Source organism: Siphateles boraxobius, unplaced genomic scaffold (assembly GCF_051911475.1).
Source record: "Siphateles boraxobius isolate OS27281-9 unplaced genomic scaffold, OSU_SipBor_1 7, whole genome shotgun sequence".
In the NCBI taxonomy this organism is placed as follows: Eukaryota; Metazoa; Chordata; class Actinopteri; order Cypriniformes; family Leuciscidae; genus Siphateles; species Siphateles boraxobius.
In genome coordinates, this window is record NW_027509197.1 from 33240958 (window position 1) to 33260444 (window position 19487).

Here is a 19487-nt window from a genome sequence, read left to right on the forward strand (position 1 = left end):
AGACACTAGACAAGTTTAAAGGGATAGTTCACCCAGAAATGAAAATTCTGTCAGTAATTACTCACCCTCAGGTTGTTCCAACCCCGTAAAGACCTTTGTTCGTCTTCAGAACACAAATTAAGATATTTTTTATTAAATCTGAGAGCTGGATCACTCCTCCATAGGCTTCTAAGGGATTGAAACTTGCCGGCCCACGAAAAGTTATTAAAGACATTGTTAAAATATTCCAAGTGACTACAGTGGCTCAATCTTAGGTTTATCAAATGACGAGAATATTTTTGTGCTCAAAAACCCCCCAAAATAACAAATTTATTTCAACTATTCATTTCCTTCTCTGTGGGCCTCGAATCAGTTCACGTAGTTTAATAGCATAGTGCTTCTGTGTTGTACGTCACACGCATCACACACATAACCAGCGTCGGCCAATAGTGAGCCTACTGTACGCGTGTGACGTACAGCAGAGTAGCACTACGCGGTTACACTTTGTGAACTGACTCGAGGCCCACAGAGAAGGAAATGAATAGTTGAAATAAAGTCGTTATTTTTGTTTGTTTTTCCGCACAAAAAGTATTCTCGTCGCATGATAAACTTAAAGGAGAACTCCAGCGCAAAATGAACCTGGGGTGTAATAACACATTGGTACCGAGTCAACTGTTCTCTGGGATTTGTTTTCATGATAATCGAGTGTAAAGAATTTTATCTCTAAAAACTGTTTAGCTTATAACGCTAGTATATGGGGCATATAATAAGTAAATGAGATCTCTAGTTAATACCACTAACAAGGCTTAAAATAGCCCCACACTAACACGGTAGCTTAATGAGGGTCTCTAAATACAAACCGAAGCACTGAGAACTTTGTAAGTGTACAGACAGTTTAATAATAATATACTTTATAAAGACAGTACCATCACGTATACAGGCAGGAGCCATCTTTGGGAAACAGCCTCGACCAGTCGAACCGCTAACGCCGTGCTAAGTGAGCTGAACTGTGAGATTCCAAGTCACAGTTCAGCTCGTAGCACGGCGTTCGTGGTTCGACTGGTCGAGACTGTTTTCCAAAGATGGCTACGCGATGGTACTGTCATTATAAAGTATATTATTATTAAGCTGTCTGTACACTTACAAAGTTCTCAGTGCTTCGGTTTGAATGTAGAGACCCTCATTAAGCTACCGTGTTAGTGTGGGGCTATTTTGAGCCTTGTTAGTGGTATTAACTAGAGATCTCATTTACTTATTATATGCCCCATATACTAGCGTTATAAGCTAAACAGTTTTTAGAGATACAACTCTTACACTCGATTATCATGAAAACAAATCCCAGAGAACAGTCGACTCGGTACCGATGTGTTATTACACCCCAGGTGCATTTTGCGCCGGAGTTCTCCTTTAAGATTGAGCCACTGTAGTCACTTGGACTATTTTAACGATGTCTTTAATCAATTTTCGAGGCCGGCAAGTTTCAATCACTTAGAAGCCTATGGAGGAGTGAGACAGCTCTCAGATTTAATCAAAATTATCTTAATTTGTGTTCCGAAGATTGAACGAAGGTCTTACAGGTTTGGAACAACATGAGGGTGAGTAATTACTGACAGAATTTTCATTTTTGGGTGAACTATCCCTTTAAGATGGTGACTTAAAATCTATAAATCTTCAAATTTTATACTTACATTCAACATGTAAATATGCACTGCATTGTAAATGTCCAACTACAGCAGTGTACTCTCCATCACTGCTTTCTTCAACATTTTGAATGACCAACTTGTGGGCTTTCCTTTCGGACATTATCTGAATATTGGCACTAGGTTTCAGTTCTTGGTTTTTGAACATCCATTTAACAGGTATGTCATCGTGGGATAAACTCAGCTCAAAAGAGGCAGTTCCATTCACCAAGGAAGTCACATCTTTTGGCTTTTTCACAATCTTAACAGCTGCAAGAGAAATAGCATATTTGTTTTGGGGGTTTTTAGTGCAAATTCTTTGATTAAACTAAATATTAAACTTACTTTCGACATTCAGTCTGGCATTAGCAGAGAGTTTTCCAAGTTTAAATCCATAGACTGATTCATCTTGGGAGTTGCAATTCTTGATCTTTAAGGTGTGAACCAATCCATCAACTGTTATCTCATATTTGTTACTGGGGACAATTTCTATTCCATTCTTGATCCACTGGGATCCTTTCACATCTAAATGTGTGAGTTCAAGACTAAAGACTGCCTCTTGGGTTTCGGTGACTGTTTGATTTTTCAGTGTCTTTTTGATCTTCACAGCTGTGAAAGACATTTGCATTCAGTTACACATATAGGAAAATATGATCAATATGAAAAAGTTAAACATAGGAAAACATGATCACTATGAAAAAAAAATTCAGCCTTCAAAACAGTAGTAAAAGTACCTTCAACCCTAAGGTTGGCAGATGTCTTGGAGTTTGCTACTTGGTATGTGTACTCTCCAATATCTTGTGGTCTTGTGGTAACAAAGACAAGTCGCCGGACCACACCTACATCCTCACTCCTGACATTGTCACTAAAGTCAACAGAGTGGCCATCCTTAAGCCACTTGCCTTCAGAGGTAGGGTTAGCAACCTCACACTCCAGAACAGCAGTTTGGGATTCTGCTACAGTCACATCATGGAGTGGTCTGTTTATAGCACCACCTAGTGTAAGACAAACATAACCATGAGGCAATATCTGTGCATCAACTTAACACATATTTAACAAATGGTGAAAATCATACCTGACACAGTTAGTTTTGCACTGGATGACTTTTCGCCTGCTGCAAATGCATATTGTCCCTCTTCATCCTTCATGGCATTGATGATGGTCAGGCTATAGCGTTTCCCTTTGGACTCAATTTTGTATTTGGGTCCAGCCTTAAGAGGCTGATTTTTGAAGGTCCAGTAAGGATCTATCCCGATGTGGGACAATTCTACTTCAAAAGTGACATCCTGAGTTTCAGTGCATACACAGTCCTCCATGTGCTTGATGATGCTGACCTCTGTATGACATAATTATGTTTGTTAATAATAATAAACCAATTAAATTTACCTTTAAGCAAACCCAGAGAAAGATTGTATATAAGCTCCTTTAAAGAAATACTCACTCTCAATTGTGAGTTTACAGGTTGTTTCCACTCTGCCAACAGCCATCTTATAGTGTCCTTCATCAGAAGCAAAGGACCTGTTCAAGACCAGTCTCTGTTTGGTCCCTTTGGCAACCATCTGGATTCTCTCACTAGCTACAACGAGCTTGTCATTTTGGTACCATTTCACTGAAGCAACATCAGAGGCAGAGATTTTAGCTTCTAGCACTGCCTTCGTACCCTCAATAGAATGGACATCCTTTAGAGGAGTTGTGATTTCAATTGCTGTGAAGAGGGTGAAAAAGAAAGGTTACATGTCTGCATTCTCTTTCTGTATTTTAGCTTTCAAAAAATCATCGGGAAAAGGGGGGAGGGGGGGACGTACTTTGGACAGTCAGTTTTCCAGTTGTAGAAATGTCTTGAATAGGAACAACAAATGAGTAGATTCCTGCATCATCCCTGGTGACATTTTCAACTAGAAGTTTGTGGACAAGTTTGTCGATGACAATGTGAATTCTGTCAGAGGCAGAGATGGGCTGACCATTTTTCATCCATGACCCCTCCACATTTTCCTGAGAGAATCGCACTTCCAACTGGGCAATGTCACCCTCACAGATTGTCAAGTCAGAGAGGCCTTGCATCAGAGTTACAGGGCGCACTGATACAAGACAAATAATTCCATTATTTACATATCATGTATAATGGAGTCAAAATATGTCTGAAAATACATTAATACAAAAATGTATATATTAATATATAAATTGTATTTAAATTCTACTTACATTTCATTTTCAGTGTGGCGCTTGTCTTCAGATCACCCACTTTAAAAGTATATTTGCCTTGGTCTTCCTTCCTGACATCTTTTACAGACAAGGTGTGTCGGCCACGACGAGAGGATACTACATATTTTAGGCTTGGTGTAATTTCTTTGTTCTCAAAGTACCAGGTGCCTTCTGCATCTTCACGCGACAGTTCACACTCAAACTCTCCAGAGTATGTCTCAGGCACTTCAACACTCTCTAAATTTTTTATCATTTCCAGTGGTGCACCTGTATAACAGATCAGATGGCACGTTTGACCAAAAATTCAGAGATGACTCTAAAAATGTGAAATTAAATAGCACAAATGAGTGTAGGCTAACCTTCAACATGAAGTCTGGCAGTGGTTCTTATGTGGTCATCATCAGCTATAGCACAAGTGTACTCGGCATCATCTTGCATGTTGATTATCAGCACAGATAGGAAGTGCACCTTTCTGTCCGAGTGCATCCTGTATTTGTCTCCAGAAAAAATTTCAGCATTGTTCTTCATCCATTTGACCTTGACAAATGGCTCATTTGTCTCACACTCAAAGGTTGTCATGGTGTCTTTCTCTTTAACGTAGGCATCCTCCAATGTCTGGGTAAAAGATAAAACTTGCTTGCCTGCAAAAAAAGGAGAATTAATTAGATAAAGTAATTTCGATATGAACAATGATCACAAAACTGATTTATAAATGACACAACATACCTTGCACCAACAAGAAAGCATGGCTTGAGGCCTCACCAGCAATGTTAATGGCTTTGACCATGATACTAGCAGAATCCTCAGCTGAGACATCTCTAATTACTAATTCACAGACATGGTCCTCGGGCCAATACCAGTAAACACGATCTGATTTCTCAAGTAAAATGCCATTTTTGAACCACTGGCACTCTGGTTCTGGTTTACCAACAACCCTACAACGGAAGTGAACTTCATCAGAAAGTGAAACTGTCTGGCTCTGAATTCTTTCCAAGATCTTTGGAGCCTCCATGCTAGGAGAGAGAGTGACTTTCTCAGGTCTGATTGTTGGAATGGTAAGTTTGCCTTCCTCCTCCTCTTTCTTCTTTTCTGACTCAGACACCTCTTTAGTCCAGTGCATAAGTTCATCTTTTCTCTTCTTTAACATTCCTTCATAAGACTCATCCTTCTTGCGAGACTTCATCTCAACCGAGGAAATGGCTTCATAATAGCCCTCTTCAGTCCTGCGTTTAAATTTGCTTCGCAGCTCTTCTGTCTCTTCTGTGGATCTTTCATGAACAACTCTTTCAACCTTCCTCAGTCGGACAACCTCTTTTGCTTGTGAAGCCTCTGCAGGTTTATCTACCTTCACAACATCAAAAGACACTTTGCCAGGTTCAGGGCCAGGTGCCTCCGGAGCCTTCATCTCAGGAGCACGGCGCAAGATTGACCTGAAGTCTTCTTTCTGTTGGATTTCGAGTTTGACAGTGTGCTCAGCTGTACCCTCTGGGTTCTCAGCCAATAATTTGACATCTCCAGAATCATAGGACTTACAGTCAGTGATTTCCAAATAGTGAATGCCATCATAGTGTAGTCTGAAACGTTTGCTCTTTCGAATGAGCTGTCCATTGAGGTACCAGTTAACTTTGGGAGTGGGATAACCGGTCACTCTGCAGCGATATTTGGCTGTTTCACCCTCAAATACTCTTATGGGTTCAGGAAGCAAGACAATCTCTGGCTTGGTCTTATCACTCATGTCATCCCCAGTTACTCCAGAGGGTGCACCCTCATGGGCAATTCGCTCCATTTCATCCATTCTATGTACTTTTCTTCCCTCTGGCAACTGACTGTCCTCCACAAGACTCTTCTCATCTTTCACAATTAGTGTAGCAGAAGTCTGGTCAGCACCAAAATTGTTGGTAGCTCTACAGGTAATGACGCCACTATCTCTGGAATAAGCAACTTCATAATCAAGACTGCAATAGCCAAACTCATTGATCATACGCAACCTGTTAGCAGCTTCCAGCGGCTTGCCATCATGGAGCCACTCAACAACCATAGTTGGGTCTCCAATAGGGGTCAGTCTGCACTCAAAGTGCACAGGACCGAATCGCTTCATCCTGACTGAAGTTAGCTTCTTTTTAAAGTGTGGCTTCTGTTGCTTTTCCTTGTCATAGAGGTCCCCCTCTTCCCACTGTTCCTGACCATAGCGAAGATGCAGGGGTTCAATCTCTGGTGGAGCAACTTCCTTAGCCTTATATGTTCCTTTGGGAATTATGAGTCTTCTTTCTGGTGCAGGTTCTGTGTACTCTACCTCCACATTGACTCTGCAGCGAGTGGTATCCCTACCAGCTTTGTTTATAGCTGTGGCTGTGTACCATGCACTGTCAGAGCCGGAAGTCTGAGGAATTTGGAAATGTGCCTGTCCCTTGGTACCCTCAATTCTGTAATACAATTTCTGAATTTAACATAGATAGTACTAAAAAAAGGAAATAATTAAACAACAATCCAAAGTAAAGTAACATACTTGATGTGAGGGTATTTATGAGGAGAGATGATGTCACTGTTTTTCAGCCAGACAATGTCAGGGAGGGGGTTTCCAATGGCTTTTACTGCCAACTCAACCAAACTTCCTTCCTTAACACTGATATTCTTTAGCTTTTCAATGAACTGGGGCCGGACCAAATTTTCCTTTGCTGTAACAGATAAGATGAGAGTTTACACTATGTTCCACACCACTAAGTCTAGATCAAATACATTTTTTTAGAACAAAAATGCTTTACCTTCAACAGTGAGAGTCATAGAAACAGTTGTCTTTCCAGCTCTGTTCTGAGCAACAACCGTCCACTCTCCAGAGTCCTGAGGCATGGCAGGAACCACAATCATTGACTGAGTTCCATCCTCCTTTACCACAATCTTGTGGGTGTAGTCATTGACCACTTGTTGTCCTTTGGTAAATATAATAAAAGATAAAAAATTAACTTCCTTTTTTCTGTTTTCAACAGGTAGGAAAGAAAACAAATAACCAAGCAAAAAAAAAAAATGAAAGCAAATACTACTGTTTACATGTTTGGGGTAATATTTGTTTTATTTTTTCTTAAAGAAGTCTGTTATGCTCACCAAGACATGGCATTTATTTAGTATTAAATAAGCAGTAATTTTGTGAAATATTACCATTTAAAATTTGCATTTTTTTAGGATTCTTTGCTAAATAGAACAATAGGAAAATAAATAAAAATAAATAAAATCTTTCTGACCCCAAACATTTGAATGGTAGTGTAGCTTTAAAACACACTTACCATTGTGGAACCAGTAAGTCTCGGGCATAGGTCTTCCAACTACTTTTAAGTCAAACCTTGCAGTCTGTCCTTCAGAACACCTGAAGGATGATGGCTTCTGTACAAAAACAGGCTTATATAGTCTCTCCAATTGACTCTCATCAGTGTCATCAAGTCTACGACCAGGAGAGCGGCTAACAGAACGAGCAGGAGAACGTCCAGGGGAGTAGCTAGTTGAGCGAGCAGACATTGGAGATGTAGACCTAAAATAATCAAAGTGTAAATGTGTAAATATGGGCAACATTATCCTAAACATCTAATTACAGAACAGCAAATCCAGAGATGAAAGCAAAGGCAACTCACTGGACTCTTCTCACAGCTTCGGCCTGAGGGTAGTAAGGCTGAGCAGCTGCAGTGGACTCTACATAGAGCTTTCCGGAACTGACAGCATTACCCTTCATGTTGCTAGCAAATGCAGTATAGATGCCCTCATCTTCTGGCAGCACCACAGGTAGGCGCAGACTGGCTCTTCCGTCTTGTAGAACCTCCATCTGATAGCGGCCTCCATGCTTAATGCGCTTGCCATCTTTATACCAGGCAATCTATTTAACACAAATTATATAAAATGAGTTGTATACATTGTGCTGCTGTAAAAATACTGCTTTTCAATATAATTACAATCCATTACCTTTGGTAATGGTGTTCCTTCCATCTTGCAATGGAAAGTAACACCCAATCCTTCCAGAATTCTGTAGCTTTTGACAGGAGTGCTAAATGAGGATCCGGCAGCCTCATGCTCTGCAACATTCATGACCATCTCCTCACCATCCTCAATCACCAACTCTCGGTAAGTTATTTTAAGGATGCGGATTTCAATCTCTTGGATTATTTTTCGTTCAATAGCAGATATGTGAAATTCCTGATGATAATGAAATGTTTGTATATTTGTATTAAATTATCATTTTTAGAGGCATTTCTTAGTATGCAAATGTTTTATGTGATTTACGATCTTATTTCAAAAATTAGTAAAATCAGTTTTCCCATATAAAATCGTACCGTCTCTGAGATGAAGGATTTCATCATCTGTGTTTGCTGAGCCATTCTCCTCTGTATGAGCTCTTTTTCATATTCACTTACAACTACAGGGGGCACATCTGCCACTTTGGGCTCCTGCACCATTGCCGTCACTTCCGTTACATATGTCACATCCTGTTTCTTCATATAGGTTTCAAACTCCTCTGTAAATGCATGATGGCATGATGGATGTTTTTTTTTTTTTTCGAAGCTTTATTTAATTGTGAGTCACAGTTTATAATAAAGTCACAACTAACCTTCTTCAAACAGGATTGTGGAAGCAGATGCCTCTCCGTGTTGGTTCTTGGCAAAGATGGTGTACTCTCCAGCATCATCGGCAAATGTCATAGAAATTTCCAACTTGCATTCCCCTGTATCCTTGTTATAGCTAACTCTATATCTGTTAAATTACAAGAAAAGTATGAGCTTTTTTTTTCACTGTGTAGAGACCAACTAGATCCAAAGTGTACTTGCTCGAAATCTATACCTGTATCCAGTAGTGAGTGGAACTCCACTCTTCTTCCAGTAAATATGGGGCTTGGGGCTTCCTCCGATCTGGCACTCAAATACAACACTGCCTCCCTCGATCAGCTTCTGAACCACTGGCTTCTTCACAAAGAAAGGAGCAACAGGTGCTCCAGTGTCCACAGAGACCGCACTTATTTCAGACATGGTCTCCTCTTTAGCTTCAATGACAGTCCTTGTTTGAAACACACACACTCAATATAATTACAACAAATATTAAAATGTGTTACCTTTTGACTCTACTCTTTTACTAGTTAAGGTCCACGAGTCCATGCTCTTGCCCTTGTAACTTACTGTTTCTCCTGGACAGTTATCTCTTCTCTGCTCTCAATCTCCTCTGACACTGTAAAAAAAAAAGTATAACATTAATGTTTTTTGAGTTTGTGCTTTTATTTATTTTTTATCAAAGTCCATTCATTCAAGATGTTTAACCTTGGGTTCAACAGAGATGCAGATGAGGTGGTAGGAGATTCTAATTTATGGTATTGTTTTAAAACATTTGTGAACTTATTGTTATAGCCTTATTACAGACCTACATATAAAATAAGCATATTTTTGTTCTCCACAAAAAATATTTATACACAGAAATGTTATTACAGTACTGTATATAAAATGTACCTTTGACAAGCAGATAGCAGGAAGTGCTGATAGTTCCAGCCTCACTGGTAGCAGTGCAAGTGAAGCGACCACTGTCTTCAGCAAAGGCCTCACGGATCACCAAGCGGGCATAGCTGTTCTCATAAGTTATCTGGAAGTCAATGGAGTGCTCAATTCTGTAATCTTCTCTGAACCACATAATAGCTGGGGTGGGGTGGCCTGAAATCTGGCACTCCAGAGTGACAGACTCTCCCTCTGTTACAGTCACATTCTTCAAACCCTAAAGAACAAAACACCAATTTGTATATAGTGGTTCTTCAAGTGATTCTACAAATCAGCAGCATTTCATCAAAATCCTAATAAAACACTTACTGCTATCAAGGTAGGGGGCACTACAGGCTCTTTGAAAGCTGAGGGGATCGCTGCAGTCTCAACAACCTGCAAGAAAAAACTACATTTGTTTACTAACCAAGTGACTCTTGAATACAATTTGCTTTGTTATCGAGTGCCACAAAGAATGCTAAAAAGGAAAAGAGGTTGAGAAAAGAACGAGTTTGAAAAGAGTATGAAACAAAAAAAAAACTTTCTGATAAAGATTAGGCGGAGGTGATGAGAAGAAATCCTCAGAATATAAGATGGAATCTGTAAGGAAAACAGTTAGCTTTGAGGAATCTTTCTGTAAGTGATAATCCAACCACAAAAGTCAAATGTTAGCTTTGCGAGTGGGCAACATGTTAAACTACAAACCTGTGTGTCCCACTCTTCACCGGCAAACGAAACACCTATCTTTCTGTGTAACTCTCTGTCGAAATGAGTCTGATATCTCTCTCCAGTGTCTCTAAAAGGAGGAGGGGTCGGCTCTGGAGTCACACGAGTCTCTAAAATCTTATGTGTTGGAGGCCTGACAGGCTTGATGATCTTTTGAGCAGCAGTTGTTGAGGATAACTCTTTTTGTAGTGCGGCAATAGCAGAACCTGCTATTGACACCTGATAAACCCAAGAAGAGCAACATTACCACAGAATATCAAAAAACAAGTTCACTTTTGTTTAGCCACACAGAGGGGAACAATCAGGGAACCTTTAGAAGGATGGCAGGAAAAAAATAATTAGCTAGCAATTTCAGATAACAAATACTCAATTATATAATTACTCAATGGTATAATAAGAGGTTGATGGACAAACTAATGGATGGATGTTATGTTGAAAGTTATTTTGAAGTTTGTATATTAGGTATTGAGGGTGTTTTTTTTTAGATTGGTCTGGATAGGCGGCACTTGTTAAAGGCTAGTGATATAAGTTAAAATAAAGTCTACCACAAAGGGACACACAAATTCTGAGACTACTAGTGAAAATGCATACATTTTATATTTTATTATTTTATACAAAAACTAAATGTACTTTAATTTCAGAATGTATAAGTATTTGGTAAGTTCTTCTTTTGCTGTAACAGCAGTAGTCAAGCTGCATGATCTCCACAAGTCTGTGTAAAACCTGATGATTATGTTTTCCAGAATGATGCTAATATCTTGTACTTCATTGGAAGCATAACAATTTATATTTTTATGATTTGTGCAATGACTTAAAACTGTGCAAAAATTAAACATTTATTCATTTTCATGTTTTATATTTTATATAATTTGATTAAAAAAACATTCAATATATTCATAGTGGTCTCAGATTTTGGAACCCATTGTGCATAAATATACGGTTGAATAGGGTTGTTTCAGGCAAGCAGGAAAACAACTTAAATTAAAAGAAAATAGATTTCAGATTTATTTCATATGTTTCATACAAATTTGTTAATGTTATATCAGTTTTCTCTCTCATTATCCTCTTTCCTAAATATCTGAAAATCCAGGTACCTTAGAAAAGGGGGATTTCACTGCTTGCCTGTAATCACCAAATCTTACCTCATAGCTATGATCTGGTTTTGGTACAGTAACTTTTGATACTGTGAAATGTGGAACTGTGGATGGTGAAAGGTCAGTCTCCACCTTGGAGCTGACCTCAGTAGCTCTTTGAATCTATTGCAAATCAACAGAAGAATATTTGAATGCAGATAGACTAAAAAAGTCATGTTCATGTTTCATCTTCTGTTAAATCCTTCTAACCTGGGTGAAATGTACACTCTCAGTAGTAGAAGTTGGCATTTCAGTGGGGATAAGCAACAGCTCCTTTTTACTTGTGACCTGTTGCTTAGTTGCAAGCATTTCCTGATGTCTTATATCAGCCTCTTCTTCCATCTGAGCCCCTTCAGCATGCGTGGGCTTTCGTATACGTGCATGATCAACAGCAGCAAGCACAGTGGCAACTGCTTCTGCTTTTTTCCCATCACCCTGGCAAGAGCAATCACTGATCATTATCTATAATGCATGTATAGACAGAATCCATTCTCATCTAAAAAATACACAGCTTGAATACTGTAAATGAAAAAAAAACAATATAGGACGAAAGCTGAAAAATGCACCACCCAGTGAAGTTGTCTGCTAAATGTTAGTATTGAAAGGTGTGGAAAAAAAGATAGTTTGACCTCCGTTGATTTAAGGGTAACATTTACGTGAGCTTACATTTACATTCCATCTTAAGAATAAGTTCACATATTTATATTCATTTAACGCTACTTTCAGAAAGTTTTAAAAAAACTTTCACTTTAAAGATTTAGAAAAGACAATGTTTTGTCTTCATAATCAAAATTATTTTTTGACAATTGTTCAAAATAAGACCATAAAATCAAATTGTATTTAATCACTAAAACTAACATGACTGAATATGTAACCTTTCAAATGTTGCCCTTAAACACAAAAACAGAAGGTGCTCTCTGAAAAACAAAGTTAAGTGAATGTGAAACAGGATAGAAGGCATTAGAAGTGTGGCCAACTGAAATATTATTCTCTTAGATTCTACCTCTGCAGTTGATGAGATCTCTTCAAAGGATTTCTCAGTAGTGGTTGAAACATCAATATTGATTTTATGAGTTGTCACTGTTGTGACTGAGTCCTCTTGGATTTCCTTACATGATATCTATGAACATGTGGAAAGAAATCTCTAAATTGTTGTCTAAATGTAAAAAAACTAAAGAAAAGAAAAAAGTTTATATTTGGAAAGGTAGGAGAAGGTGGAGTAATGGATGGAAAAATGGGCAAGTAAATTATGTTATTGTTGTCCTATAAAAATCTTTGTGGAGTCAGTGGTAAAAACAAAGAAATAGGAGTATGAGGTTTGGATGGGTGACAACCACAACACTAAAGTACCAGACTACCTGCTCATTTTTAGATGTAATGTGTTCTGCAGCTATGCCGGTTTCAACACTGGGCTGATCTACAGAGCCACTGAGCGGCCCACGACTACGAGCCTGGTCCACTGCCGCCACCACAGTGGCAACAGCAATACTTTTCTCATCCACGTTTTTCTGCTCCTTTTTCACATGCAAGTAGATTTGGGTTGCAAGATGTTGTTAGAGTTTACATTACAGGCATTTTCACAGACAAATAAACATTTACATGAGATAGACACTTGCAGAAAGGAAGTGGTGGCACCAATAAACAAGTCATTCATGACATGCAGAAAGATTGAAAGCAAGTTGTCTAATGGGAAATTCTTTACCTCTTTGACAACTCCAACTTGTTGCTGAACAGAAACAGAGCCCTCCCAACGCTGTTCCATTTGGACATGGGTAGAAGTCGTCTGGACTTGTGTTGCACCGGCAATCATGCGGGTGTAGCTGGCTTCTGAAGCATACCCCGCTTGTTTCCATGGGGGTAGGACCTCAGAGGCCTGCGTGATCTGTTTGCGGGTCATCACAGGGGATTTGACTGGTCTGATTGGGGAAACAGACAGTCTCATAGATGGAGAGACAGCTCTGAAATTAAATGGAAAAACATGTTATGAGAACATGAACCACAAACCTTAGCCTTTGGATTAATGAGAGCTGGGAAACTTGATATGTACTGTTTATTCTCATCTAAAAGTATTCAGCAAAAACTGAATTTTTGCCAATTATTTTACAATTAATAAACATGAAGTTTTTATGACCTCATTAACTATATGGAATATTAGTATTAAAAAACATTTTTTTTCACACAACAGGAGATGTTTAAATGTAACTAGAAAAGGTCATGTTTAAAAATGAAAAGCCTAAAAGAAATGACCAGCTCCAGGACAAAGTAAGATATACACTTTTTCTTATATCCATTAAAATGTTAAACTAAACAAACATACATAAAATATGTATTATTTATTGTAAGAAATACAAGGAGTAGTAGTAAACTACAAGACACAATTGGCCATGATGTCAACATGGTAGCCCCCATCAGGTTGTGATTCACTTTGGGTAGAATAAAACAGATTTTAGGGTCACTAATTTGACTGAAATCTACATCAATCAATCTAATGTGCGTACACATCATTTTAATAATTTTCCCAAATTGTTACTTATTTCTTTATGAAGAAACATCTTGTAATGTGTAATAAATTGCAGAATCCAAAAAATATATATATTTTATTAAGAGTAAAGTCCATCACTTTATTTTCCATCATAAAGTTATTTTATGAAGTTACTAATGCTACCATCAAATCAACATAGGTTTAGAATCAAGTCCACTTAAAAATATAATATGAATTGTCTACACATGTAAATCTGGATCCTTTAGATACATTACCTGACAGGAGAGGGTGTCGGGCCCTTAACATGCCTCACAGGAGAGGGAGACTGTTGGCGAGCTGCTGACACTCTAGTCACTTGTGAAGGGGGGGATTTGGAGGTCGGTTTAGGGGGCACACGAGGTGGAGTCTTATGTGCCAGCTGTTGGGTCACAACCCCACCCTCAACTTGCATTTGCATCATGGCTGTGGCAGAGGCCTCATAATGAGCCTCCATCCTCTGTTAAAAGAAAATTATTAACAGTGATCTACGGGGTACAATTCTGTTGCGACTAGTTCACAGTCACTCACCTTCTCTACTCTAGTCTGACGAGTCTGTGAAATCTGAGAGGCTGAAATAATTGTTTTTGACTTCTTTGCAGGTACGACTTCTTCTTCGCCTGTGAATCATGAATGAAATGCTAGTTGCGACATCGATAAAATAAAAAATAAAAAATGCTACACATTTTTTCCAGCTAAAAATCTTACCCTGAACAAGCAACTCTGCAGTTGAAGTTGCACGTCCACTGCTGTTAGAAGCACTGACAGAATAAGTTCCAGAATCTTCTGGGAAGGCCTCGGCAATCAACAAACTGTAAAGGTCTCCATCTTGAACAATCTGAAAGTCAGCAGAGCTCTGAATCTCAGCTCCCTCTCTGTAGAACTTCACCACAGGTGCAGGGATTCCTGTAACTCGAACATCCAGTCTCACTTGGCTCCCTTGTCTCACAGTCATACTTTGTAGTCTCTGAATGAAGTTTGGTGGCGCAGTTTCAGCTGAAAATTAAAAGATGGTTAAAAACAAGTACATTTTTTTTTTTTACTTTTAACACAACAGTAGGCTATCGCATTCTCTCTTAAGGCCAATTCACACTGCACCAATGGCCAATAGATTACAAGACATCACTTGTCAGGCATTCCACAACTCACAAATGTCAACATGTTCAATCAGCAAAAACAAGTGCCGACCATGCTAACAGAAGCTGACAGGGGTGTTGCTGTCTGTTGCTGCCTACTTGCCAGTGCAACTGGAACTGGCCTTTATATTTATTCATTATATAAAATTAATATGTATATATATATATAAAATAAAATAAGTAATAATAATTTATAATAGCTAATAATTGCAATGTATTATCCTTTAACACAAACCTTGCCTTGCATGTGCAATATCAAAAATTCCTCCTTCCTGGAGGAAATACCAGTTCTTACAAGGCAGCACACTGATGTTGTAAAGGTGTGAATTCAAATAGACATCATCAATGTTTAATCCTAACTTTCTTTACAGTTTGACTTGGAAAACACCAAACATAGCAGCACTATTAGCACACCTAGATTGAAATTACCAATAAAACAAATGTTGATTGTAGCTATTATTATTAAGAGGGGAAATTGTGAACGAAGAAGATGATAGAAGTAACAGAATATTTGAGTATATCGATATACAAGAATGGTACAATTAGGGAATGGTTCAATTACCTTTACACAGTGCGGTTTAAGATAAGTCTCAGTCAGCACCAGTATCAGTCAGCTGTTGATGTTTTTCTCGCGATATCGAATTTTCTATTGCCGCCCCATTTTTGTGAGGTTACATTTTGTTGACGTCCACGGAAGAACGGAAAATATGACCGTTGTATTCGCGCCTACAGTCACATTCTAAAAACGCGGAGCTCAAGTGCAACTCGCGCTGCGCTGTCTGTTTGAATCACCAGTTTCTACGGCGGGCAAGCGAACGTTCCCCATTTGTTCTTGTTTTGTCGGAAGATGCGCGAGGTGGAGTACATCATAAACAGAACGGTCTATTTAAACATTAGTGATTTTTTTAAATGCTATTTGAACGTTTAAACGCAATTAAATGTTTGTACGATAACATTTTTGAGACCCCCAAGCAACCCTTAGCTCTTTTGCCCCCCAATGTCGCCTACATTTAAATCCCCCGTCAATACAGCACTGCCTTGCAAGAGTGGAAAAGGTGAGACACATTCCTTTCCATAAATTATTCGCGCAATGACAGTCTGCATGTGTAATTTAACAATAACCTATCACTTGATACCCTTACCACTTTCTATAACAAGTAGCCTAACAGTCATTAACTTTATGGGCCCACATATTTGCTTACTGTGGCTCAAGGGTGCAAGTAACGTTAGGCTACGCAGTGGGAGAATACTACAAATGAACTTGTAATCACCATAAGCATTAACAAAATTTATATTTTATTAACACTAATTTTAGTGGCTAACTATAGTATTTTGGATTATAAACATGTTGTTGTTGTTGTTGTTTTTTTTGTTGTTTTTTGTTGGGGGCAATAGCTCAAACCAAGTTACTGGTTATTACCTGTAACCAGTAGTTCAGCGGTGCTAGTGGCTTGTCCAGCGCCATTGGTGGCTCTCACAGAAAATCTTCCGCTGTGTGCGGCTGTCACGGCGGGGATCATCAGAACAGCGCGGCCATCGCTGAACGAGATCTGAGCGCCGGGCAGAGCGGCAGCAGTAAGAACCTGGCCATCACGAAACCAGCTCACCTCTGGAACTGGATTACCTGTGGGTACAGTTTTATGTTATCATAATATCATACAATATTTTATTTTGACAAATAAAAACATTTCTTAATCTGTAGTCAAAAATCATGTCCCCTTGGTGGATAGAAAGATGGAGCTGGGGCCCCTTGTTGCATATTGTATAAAATTTAGGTTTTCATTTTAATCCTGACCTGAACATGCATATGGTACCATATTGATGCATTTACAACTTTATTATGATGCTTAAACATTGCACAGTGAAATAAATTATTTACTTGCTCAGACTAATGTATACATTATTATAATAGTTGTATTTATAAACAAATAAATAAAGAAAAAAATAATTACCTAAATGTTTTACTGTTCCTCCCACAAATAAATAAAGTGATCAAACAATAATGGCTGGATCCCCAACAATGCTGCTACAGACCCCAAGGTGAAAACCACTTATTCAGATAAATTCATCAATGCTATGTAATGTAAACACTCTGTGGAGTTATGCAAATAAATACAAATATTCCTTTAACTAATTTCATATTGTACACTCAGGTGTAAAAGAGTCAAGTATAATTCTACATTGCAGCAATGGAATGGCAAAGTGTGAACATTCTTACCACTAACTTGAGCTTCGAACGTTGCAGCACTACCCTCAAGTGCCACAACGCTCTGAAGCGGTTGTGTAAATGTTGGCGCCTGTGTTGACATGGTAGAAGGCACCCTAAAGGAAGACATAAAATAAAATTATGGTTTTGGCATGGAACCCTGCAACAACTTAAAAGAATGTAATTAATTCAAAAAGAGAACAGTATTTTTACAGCTTATAAACAGACTAATCATTGGTGTGATCCCTATCAACCTGTTAGAACTTGGCCTGTCACTTGAGATTCAGTGGCTCCATTGGGTGTTAAGCCAAACATTTGGGCCTCATATCAACTGACAGCTCTTGAGACATGACAGAAACAACTGGTGCCTGTGGCCTGCAGTGAGCTCTTTTCCCGGCATGACACATAATTTAGAATAGCCCTCCAGTTATAAAAGCCAGAAAGGTCTGTATCATCAAATCTAAAACTAATCTAAATAAGTGGCTTATGCATCTTTATAGAACTTGTGACTCAATCTCAATGCTGGATTGAAAAACTGTTCCACTGCCAAGCAATACTGAGATGTTATTCATAAACATACTGCAAAATCTCACAATCTCTTAAGGTTTAAACACTCTGCATTTAACATGAAACAGTCTCGATTGTCTGAAAATGTTTAAAAAAATAAATAAAAAAGTTACTTTGAAGAGAACTGGTTTATAATTAAAATTTAAAATAGCTGACAGGAACTACTAGACACATGACCTTTACCTAAAATAGAACAACACAGACTGAACAAAATTCAGGTATGGTTCATATGGAAATAATTCTATTGTTGTAAAAGTACTATTACATTTGTGTATAATCAATATGTTAGTTACCCGTATAGCTATCATAAATAATTTGATATCATTTAAGTTTACATATTTAAATGTATTAAAATAAGTCAAAATGAAAACTTAGCATTGCTCAGAAATATGCAACCACTACACAACAATGTATTTTTACTTTAAGAGACAACTCATGTTTCATGGAGAATAATTTGACTTACATTCTCATTTATTAAAAAACAAAGAAATTAAGAGTGCTAAAAATAATGTATAGCCTCATATGAATGGCTTTACCATAGCAATAATTCAAAGGTAACCAGGTTCATTAAAATCGAAAGTTCAGAATTAAACCTTAAGAACCATAACTTGAAAATAACTGTGGATTTGCACAAAAATAAGGCAGAAGTTTCCAGCAACCACTTTAAGAAAATCAATTTAAACTGCAATAAATGTTCATAAGCAAACCAAACCCAGTGTCACAAAAGGCATCCTCTAAAAATAGTCAGTATCCAGCTTGATTGACAGTCACCATGTGGCACATAGCTGGAGGTGCAACTGATATCTCTGCTGCTGATTCCCTTAAAAAGACATCATGGCCCAGCTAGGGCACCACTCTAATGCTATCACAGGCTATTCTTAGCTTTACTAAAACCACTGCACTATTTTATAACCTTCAGCAACGAAAAGTCTTAGGACAAAATCAAATGAATATTCATTCAATTTGATAACATCATAAGCATAAGTAAACATTGCTTTTGGCATTTCTACTCTGTTAGAATCACACAACAAAGCATCATTAGAAAGCACTGCATGGGTACAGAGCACAAAGCATACTTACTTGTATCCAAGAGTGCCTTGAATTGGAGGGACGAATCCCAAAGGGTTTTGTCTTCTGAAACAAAGTCCTTATCCAGATATGATTTCAGAAAACACAGTGTGAGAACGGATGAGCCTCGAAATATCCAAAAAAACAAAACTACACAGGGTCTTAACCGTGTAGTTTTGCTTTTTCCCTTGCAATCCCTACACCCGAGGCAAGGCTGGGAATGCTCCAACTGCTCAGAAGTGTTAACATGGTGGTTTTACTTTATATACCCCTTGGCTAATCAGCATCATCACTACATTGCCATGCCCCATTGGCCATCCCCTCACGAGGCATCATGGGAGGTAGCAGCCATTTTATGCAAACTCACACCTGTCACCTACTATAACATAACGCAGGACTCATTATCAGACTGTCTGAAACCCCTGTACCTAAAGAAACAGGAAAATGTCCCTCATAAAGAAAGAAATCTTCACTGGCTTTATCTCATAAATTAATAACTGTTAGCATGTTGATCCCCAAGAAGTGAAGAACCAAATGGGGGAGAAGGGCTGTCACTGTCACTCAGGCTCTGAGTCTGCAAAATAAACGTCTCCAGCTCAGATCACAGGCAGTGTTCACCCATTTGTTTTTCTTTTGTTTATTTGTATAGTGAGGCAGCAGTGACTTAAAACTTTGTGAAGAAAATAAGTTACATTATGAACATTACCATCATGGTGAGATCTAGTTGGTTTAGCAGCAAACTAAAACTGAAAGAGGAGACCATGTTAAAGATAGGCAG

General features: G+C 38.4%; 1 protein-coding gene across 1 annotated transcript in view; it reads right to left on the minus strand.

Annotated features, from left to right (window-relative positions):
- ttn.2 (titin, tandem duplicate 2) overlaps positions 1 to 18946 on the minus strand; it is a 162185-nt gene extending 143239 nt beyond the window's left edge. Inside the window, exons 1-32 of the mRNA XM_077215908.1 lie at positions 18722 to 18946; positions 17087 to 17190; positions 16289 to 16492; positions 14441 to 14728; positions 14264 to 14352; positions 13972 to 14192; positions 12917 to 13172; positions 12573 to 12728; positions 12218 to 12334; positions 11425 to 11649; positions 11224 to 11337; positions 10061 to 10300; positions 9686 to 9751; positions 9335 to 9593; positions 9011 to 9059; positions 8679 to 8891; positions 8449 to 8591; positions 8174 to 8355; positions 7806 to 8036; positions 7481 to 7719; positions 7139 to 7380; positions 6623 to 6787; positions 6367 to 6535; positions 4587 to 6283; positions 4220 to 4501; positions 3861 to 4127; positions 3464 to 3736; positions 3100 to 3363; positions 2734 to 2994; positions 2393 to 2653; positions 2004 to 2267; positions 1668 to 1928 (exon numbers count right to left, since the gene is read on the minus strand). Of these exons, the coding sequence (XP_077072023.1) occupies positions 1668 to 1928; positions 2004 to 2267; positions 2393 to 2653; positions 2734 to 2994; positions 3100 to 3363; positions 3464 to 3736; positions 3861 to 4127; positions 4220 to 4501; positions 4587 to 6283; positions 6367 to 6535; positions 6623 to 6787; positions 7139 to 7380; positions 7481 to 7719; positions 7806 to 8036; positions 8174 to 8355; positions 8449 to 8591; positions 8679 to 8891; positions 9011 to 9059; positions 9335 to 9593; positions 9686 to 9751; positions 10061 to 10300; positions 11224 to 11337; positions 11425 to 11649; positions 12218 to 12334; positions 12573 to 12728; positions 12917 to 13172; positions 13972 to 14192; positions 14264 to 14352; positions 14441 to 14728; positions 16289 to 16492; positions 17087 to 17177 (7789 nt within the window). The 5' untranslated portion in view covers positions 17178 to 17190; positions 18722 to 18946. The remainder of the gene's footprint in view (positions 1 to 1667; positions 1929 to 2003; positions 2268 to 2392; positions 2654 to 2733; positions 2995 to 3099; positions 3364 to 3463; positions 3737 to 3860; positions 4128 to 4219; positions 4502 to 4586; positions 6284 to 6366; positions 6536 to 6622; positions 6788 to 7138; positions 7381 to 7480; positions 7720 to 7805; positions 8037 to 8173; positions 8356 to 8448; positions 8592 to 8678; positions 8892 to 9010; positions 9060 to 9334; positions 9594 to 9685; positions 9752 to 10060; positions 10301 to 11223; positions 11338 to 11424; positions 11650 to 12217; positions 12335 to 12572; positions 12729 to 12916; positions 13173 to 13971; positions 14193 to 14263; positions 14353 to 14440; positions 14729 to 16288; positions 16493 to 17086; positions 17191 to 18721) is intronic.
- Positions 18947 to 19487: the final 541 nt, after the last annotated feature.